At 47.9% G+C, this 6684-nt stretch overlaps 3 protein-coding genes across 3 annotated transcripts, besides 13 other annotated features; all 3 read left to right on the forward strand.

Moving 5' to 3' along the window:
* Window positions 1-1993: part of a sequence feature (heterozygous, Esmeraldo-like haplotype) that runs on past the window's edge.
* Window positions 60-101: a sequence feature (T-rich).
* Window positions 139-192: a microsatellite.
* Window positions 532-597: a sequence feature (G-rich).
* Tc00.1047053507099.120 (hypothetical protein, conserved) lies at window positions 673-2646 on the forward strand (the record flags this gene model as incomplete). The annotated part of the gene is made up of 1 exon (XM_812236.1): window positions 673-2646. One exon carries the CDS (start codon window positions 673-675, stop codon window positions 2644-2646), a length of 1974 nt encoding a protein of 657 aa, XP_817329.1.
* Window positions 1994-2094: a sequence feature (areas merged during assembly that could not be assigned to a particular haplotype. This can correspond to areas where the two haplotypes were merged or to regions with more than two copies in the genome that were merged during assembly.).
* Window positions 2095-6684: a sequence feature (heterozygous, Esmeraldo-like haplotype).
* Window positions 2663-2705: a sequence feature (T-rich).
* Window positions 2737-2778: a microsatellite.
* Tc00.1047053507099.130 (hypothetical protein, conserved) lies at window positions 2982-3902 on the forward strand (the record flags this gene model as incomplete). Its single annotated transcript, XM_812237.1, has 1 exon — window positions 2982-3902. The coding sequence occupies one exon, from the start codon at window positions 2982-2984 to the stop codon at window positions 3900-3902; it is 921 nt and encodes a 306-aa protein (XP_817330.1).
* Window positions 4085-4105: a microsatellite.
* Window positions 4114-4174: a sequence feature (GA-rich).
* Window positions 4182-4206: a microsatellite.
* Tc00.1047053507099.140 (endomembrane protein, putative) lies at window positions 4228-6024 on the forward strand (the record flags this gene model as incomplete). Its single annotated transcript, XM_812238.1, has 1 exon — window positions 4228-6024. The coding sequence occupies one exon, from the start codon at window positions 4228-4230 to the stop codon at window positions 6022-6024; it is 1797 nt and encodes a 598-aa protein (XP_817331.1).
* Window positions 6034-6062: a microsatellite.
* Window positions 6095-6152: a sequence feature (GA-rich).

Below are 6684 nucleotides of genomic sequence, written 5' to 3' on the forward strand. Positions count from 1 at the left end.
TGCCCTTTTTCATCACCTTATGTCTTTATGTCTACACACCCTTCTTTGAAGTCACCAACTTTTTATTTATTTATTTATTTTCTTTTAATTCTTATTTTTATGCATCTTGAAAATGCGACGCTTTTTTCCCTTCTCCTCTGCGTGTATGTGTGTGTTTGTGAATGTGTGAATGTGTGTGTGTATGTTTGTGTGACGGTGCTTCTTTATTTTTACCACCGTTGCTCATAATGTTGTTGTGGGTAGGGAGCCTGTGGGATAAGAGTGCTGTGGAAAGTTGTGAGGATTGTGGTGGGAAATGGGGGGGTGCATTTTCTTCCTGCTGCCTTGTATTGGTGTACAATTGAATTGTTTTCCTTTTGTTGTTGTTGTTGTTTTTTCCACCCTTTTCCTCTCGTGGAGGTGTGTGCTGCATCACGTGAGCGGTGGGCTGCGTTGGCGGACCTCTTCAACTCACTTTTGATTCAGCTCATTTTAGGTCAATCATTGGAGGTCTATTCATTTGCCCGTGCTGTACTCCCACCCAATTCCGCTGGGGGAGTGAGGAGGGGGGGCAGCGGTGGCGGCGGGGGAATGGTGGAGTGGGGCGGGGGGGGGTGGACACAGCAACAATAACAGGAACAAACACGTACTGCGAATACACAAAATACACATTGGGACGGAGGGCCGATTCTCATGTGGTCAAGGCGGAATGCATTCTCCTTGACGGCTATTGGTGAGGCCGCATGTGCTTCTCTTGCCGACACACCGTTGGATGACCGCCGCTCTTCCGCTGAGGTGGTGAACGAGTCGAAGATTAACTTTATCACGTCACTTGCGTATGCTCTTATTCCCGAGGTAAAAAAGGAAGAGGCGGAGGGGATTTTATCGTGGGCTTTGAGGAATAGGGGAGATGATGGCGTAACGGAAAAGTGCGTGGCGGCGCTTAACCAGATTGAGTACTTTTTTACGGGGACCGACAGTGGGCATTTATTCATGTTTCCACTATTTCCACCCTCTATGCGTCCGTTTATGAAAAGTTCCACGGGAGGAGAAACCGTCTCAGTGCAATGGAACGCTGCTGGACTACGACGTATTTTGCACCGACATCGGCGGGAGGAATCGGTGATGTCGATAAGCACACTGGGTACCTTGGTGGCTTCTGCAGGCTCGGATGCCTATGTGCATTTGAGTATTTTTCATCCAGAGCCGCAACACATTGCCTCTATTGCACATCCGGCAGCTGTGCACAGCATGTTGATGTGGGAAGGCGGTTTGTTTGTAGAGAGGGAGAAGGATCCACAGCGGAGATCGGTTGTGGCCGCGGCAGAAAGTCCTATTTTATACATCTTTACTGGAGATGAAGTTGGTTTGGTTCGTATGTGGCGTGTAAATGTTGAGAAACGGACGTACTTCCTTGCGACGGTGTTTGTTATTTCTGCCCATGCCGGGGGTATTGGCTTTGCATCGCCACTGCATTATCTTGCTTGCGAGGATGGAGATCGTGCGAGGGCCCCAACGAAACAGTCGAAGGCAATTCATTGCCTTGCCATTGACGATGATCGGAGACTTTTGGGTGGGGTGGAAGGTGGAATCGTTGTTTGGTCGCTTACAGAATTGCCATGGAAACAGCGGGAAGAGGACCACATTTTGTGCTGGGACATTGAACGACGGCAAATGAACTCCATTGTGATGTCGACACTTGAGTTTAGGACGAGGCGATTGGTAAACATGGGCATGTGGGTAAAAGGAACTGCACTCCTGCAACAAAGCATGTGCAGCGGGGAGAAGGAAAGGGATGGAACAAATGGAAACAGAGCTGATGTCAAGATGATGGAAAAATCCAAGTGGAAACCCAAGTACGGCACGCATGTTGCGAACGGGTTTGATGTGGGCATCGTGAGCAACTTTGTGGCATTGCCTTCGTCACGGGGAGACGATGTAGCGTCTGCCATGTTGTCGCTTCTTCAAAAGACGTATGTGTCTCTTCAATTTCCATCTCTTAAAAATACAGTTTATTTCCCTCTCTTTGCGGTAGAGCCGGCGTTCACCGCGCTGCATGTTCTTTCCACGACAGGTAGTACGTGCTTTGCGCTTCTTGTTTTACTCCACGGGAGACGCATTGTAACGGGAGGTTCAGATGGTAAAGTGATGGTGTGGTTGTGGGATGCATCAGCGGAGGTATACATAAAAGGACTTGTTTCAAGCGAAAGCCAGGGACATTGTGGACTGAGTCGTCACATTTGTCTTCTCCGTTCTCCAGACATATTTCTTTCTTGTGGTTACGATGATGGTTTGATAAAGGAATGGCATGTGTACGATGAACCGGAGCTGCTTATGCGTTGCGAGCGATGTCTCAGAGTTCTCCCTGTGAATTCGTATGCTGTCCCATCACACGTATCACCAATTATAGAGGAGGAGAATGCGGGAGGAATTTCCTGCGCAGTTTCTTTTCCGATGTTTCATGCGCTTTTTATTGTTGGTCTCTTTGAAAGTACCATTCAGACCTTTAGTTTGTCAGAGGTGCAGGGATGTACCCCGCCAGAAGATTATTTCTACAACGGCTATAAAACTGTGCGGTTGATACCATCTGTAACTGCAGATGTCTCTTGTGCTACTGGTGGTGGTGATGGGCGATTGGGAAAAGGGAATTATGCATCATCTATCTGAACCCTTTTCTCATTTATTTATTATTGTTGTTTTTTTGTTTTGTTTTTTGTTTTTGCTTTATGTGACGGTTTTTAATATGGCCTTTGATATTTACTATTACTATCATTACTCCCCTTTTTATTATTATTATTAATCTTCTTTGGACCGTGTGGCTGCGCTTTTCCTGGCTGAGCAGAGAGGTGTTGTTTGTATCCACTTTTCGTTTATGGCTTTTATCTTGATTGTGCCTCATGACTCTTTTTTCCTTTTTTCGTGTATGTATGTATTTGTTTTCCCTCCCTTTATGGCCTTTTCTGATTTTATTTTTACTTTCGCTTGGCGTCTTTTGAGGGTTTATGTCTGACGTCGCTCCACAAAACCCGATGGATATTTTGGCGGGTGCTTCCACGTTGTATGAAGCAATCGAGACGGTTTGCGTGATAAATGGGGACAAATATGTTGATTTCATGGTGCGGCTCCCCAAAGAAGACTTTGCCCGTCAAACGGAGGCGCTCTTGCACGCCATCTGTGAGTTGATACCCTCCGATCCATTCATGGAGGTGTTTGGTAAAACGAGGGCACCTGTTATGTTGATTTTTGCACCCATGCTCTTGTCAAGGGCAGCGGCGCTTTTGGCTTCTCCGCACTCCGACATATTTGCCCCTGACGCGGAGTGGCACGCCATCAGCATGTTCCTCATGGCGATACAGAGTGAACTGCTCGCCTCACCGGGGCAACGGGTGGTGCGCGTGACGGAACTTCCCGATCCACCACACATCTCTTCGATCCGGCACACGCGTGCATGGTCATCTATTCTTAATCAACCACTTTTAGAAGATCTGGTGCCGCTCCCACCCTCTACCCATAATCGAAGAAACGTCTTTGACGCAGCCAGCTTTGGGTGTGTGTTGTATTTTATCATATGTGGACTCGTACACTTACTGCAGATTATCTTAGCCGCCCCAACACGCATCGTTTGTGGTACGGGGACGCTGGGATTTTGTAGAGAAATTGTGCGCCTGCTGCTCACACCGACTGTCATCATTTACGGTTCAAAGGAAAGTAGTATCCAAATAGCCAGCGCCTCTCTTCTTGTTGCGGTAAGAGGAGTGCTTGACATGCGGGAGGCCGTGGGCGAAATGCGACAGGTACAATTGATTGAGCAGTGGATCACCGCCATCCGAAGTTGGTTTGATTTGACCACTCAATCTGGCAACGCTGCATGTATGCAGTTTCTCTTCCCCTACATGCTTTCGTCGGATATGTTGTTACGATAGTGAAAAAAAAAACTTGGTGCGGTTTTGCGCAGCGGCGTGGCAGGAGGTCTTTAAGTTGTAATTATTGTTGCGTGTGTGCTTGATTTTTCTGGTCTGTTCCTTCTGTATATATACTCACACGTTTATTATGTTCTGAATGATTTTCTCCATTTCTTGCATTGGTGTAATATAAATATAAATATGAGAGAGAGAGAGAGAGAGAGGAACGCATAAAGGAAGGGGAAAAAAGGAAAGAAAAGGACAGCAAGTAAAATAGCGGAAAGAAAAAAAAAAAGGAAGTTTCTTTTTTTTTTTTTTTTTTTTTGCATATTTGTACTTGTTTTTAATGGGCGCGCTTCATTTGCCTATCCCTCTGTTACTCGCGGTGTGGGTATCGCTGGTGGCGGGTGTCGTTATAGCCGGGGAGGACACGAACATGTACAGCGATGGCGAGACGGTGCGGGTGTATGGCAACAAGATCGGCCCACTGAACAATGCATTTGAAACGTATGATTTATTTCGGGTTCCCGGCTGCCCACCGGCCAGTTGGAAACAGCGGACGCCAACGTTAGGGCAGGCGCTTGTGGGTGACGAGCTCTATGAGTTAAACGTTTCGGTAAAATATGGCTTGGGTGTTGAGAAAGACGTCATTTGTAGCTTCACACCCACCGAGGAGGAAGTGGCTCGTTGGCGTGAGATGATTGTTGCGGACTACACGTACCAGCTCCTTATTGACGAGTTGCCACTTTGGGCGCCATTTGGAAAAGTGATCAATGCAGTACCCATGATTTACTTGCATCGTGACTTTCGTCTCGGCACAAATGGGCCACGGCTTGTTGATGCCAGAGTAGAAACGACGGCAGCCGAAGAACTTCTTGCGGGCAAGACGTATGTCTTTACGTATTCCACGCATTTTTTTCAATCGGCGGTCACGTTTGAGGATCGTTTTGGAAAGTACATGAGGGAGGAATTGGTTGAGCCTCGTATTCGATGGTTTGCCATTGGCAACTCTTTACTGTTGGCCGTCTTTCTTGTCATAGTCGTTGCGATTATTCTTTTTCGTATGCTTCGCACGGACTACCAACGTATTGAGAATGAACTTCGGTTGCGAGAGGAGGGAAATGAAGAACTTGTCGACAGCACGGGATGGAAACAGCTCTACGCAGACGTTTATCGCGTGCCTGCGTATCCATCGTTTCTGTGCGCTTTAATAGGCACTGGGGTGCAGCTTGCAGTGGTGTTTGTGCTTGGGACCGCGTCAGCAGCTTACTTTAGTTTGCGGAGGAACTCCTCGCAGGATGTCGTTACCGTTGTGGCTCTCTTGTATGCTTTCACCGGTGTAGTGGCAGGATGTGTGTCATCGGTGCAGTTCTTGTGGTACGCGACGTTAAGTCCGGTTCTTTCTAAGAAGTGGATGCGGTGCATGGAATTTACAATGTTTGTGTTCCCAATATTTCTCGTGTCATGCGGGAGCATTACAAACATTGTGGCGCATCTCCACGAGTCTGCACGGGCGGTGCATATTGGAGGTGTCACATTTGTTTTGGCATTGCTTGTTATTGGGTATTGTCCCTCTGTGGTGGTAGGGACCCTCGTGGGGCGGTATGGGTACCGACGGCGTATATTGTTGCCACGTGGCCATCGTAATTTGCCGCATGTGAACCAAATTCCCCGACTTATCCCCCTACCACCCAATTTTCTGCTCTCGACGAAGTTGTTTATTTTTCTTTGTGGCTCCATGCCGTTTGGTTCAATTGCATTTGAACTTTCTCTTATGTTAAGCTCGTTGTGGTTGAACAAACTTTACTTTTTTTACACGTTTCTACTGCTGACATTTTTGGTATTTGTGATAGTCACCTCTTGTATATCTGTTACCGCCACGTATGTGCTGCTTAATATTGAGAATCATCGTTGGCCATGGATTTCATTTGGATTTGGTGCATCTAGTGGAATTTACGTATACCTCTACTCCATTTACTTTTACGTCCACCGTACCACTATGAGTGGAGTTTTTTCACTTGTATTTTACTTTGTTTACTCCGCAACACTGTCAGTTGCTGTTGGGCTAATCGGTGGCTCCATTGCGTTTCTCACGGCCTCGTTGTTTGTTAAAAAAATCTACACGTTTGTGAAGTCTGACTAAAAATGAGGGAAAAACAGAAAAAAAAAAGAAAAAAAAAAGTTGGTTTTTGCGTCTCCGTGTGAATGCGGAGGAGAGGTAGAGAGAGAGAATCATGCAGAGGAAAAATACAGAGAAAGAGAGAGAGGGAGTGGCCTGGCATCGGGATGTGTGAGTTGGCGAGGGGGGGAAAGAGCCGCTGCGAGTCTTGTATGAACGAACGGCACTTTGATCCGCCGCCCCTCGCCCTCTGATGTGCATGTCATTAGCGATGAAGGGGGGGGGGGGGGGGGGGACTTCCTGTGAGGGGTGCCGTGTGTTTCCCGCCCAACTGCTCCACTCGCACACCCACCGACACGCTCATGACGACGGCCCTGTGCGCCTCGCCTGCTGCACGCATGAGGAGGGGCCGCGACGAACGGCGCGCTGAGGGAGCCGTGACTTGTGGGCGTGCGACGAGGGCCTGTGGGGCGGAGCACACATTTCTTCCCCTCTTGTTTTGTTTTTGCGGCCAGGGCTGGCAGACACCCGCAGCGCCACACACACACACAGCCACACCCTGCCGGGTTTTAGGGATTTTTTTGCTTTTTGTGTGCATTTCACGCGCTGGCAGTGCCGTCAGCATTTCTCTTTTCCCCGTGATGATTTTTTTTTTTTGCTGCGCTCAATTCCCTCCACACACAC

This window comes from Trypanosoma cruzi, genomic scaffold, assembly GCF_000209065.1.
Source record: "Trypanosoma cruzi strain CL Brener 1047053516281 genomic scaffold, whole genome shotgun sequence".
NCBI classification, from domain to species: Eukaryota; Euglenozoa; class Kinetoplastea; order Trypanosomatida; family Trypanosomatidae; genus Trypanosoma; species Trypanosoma cruzi.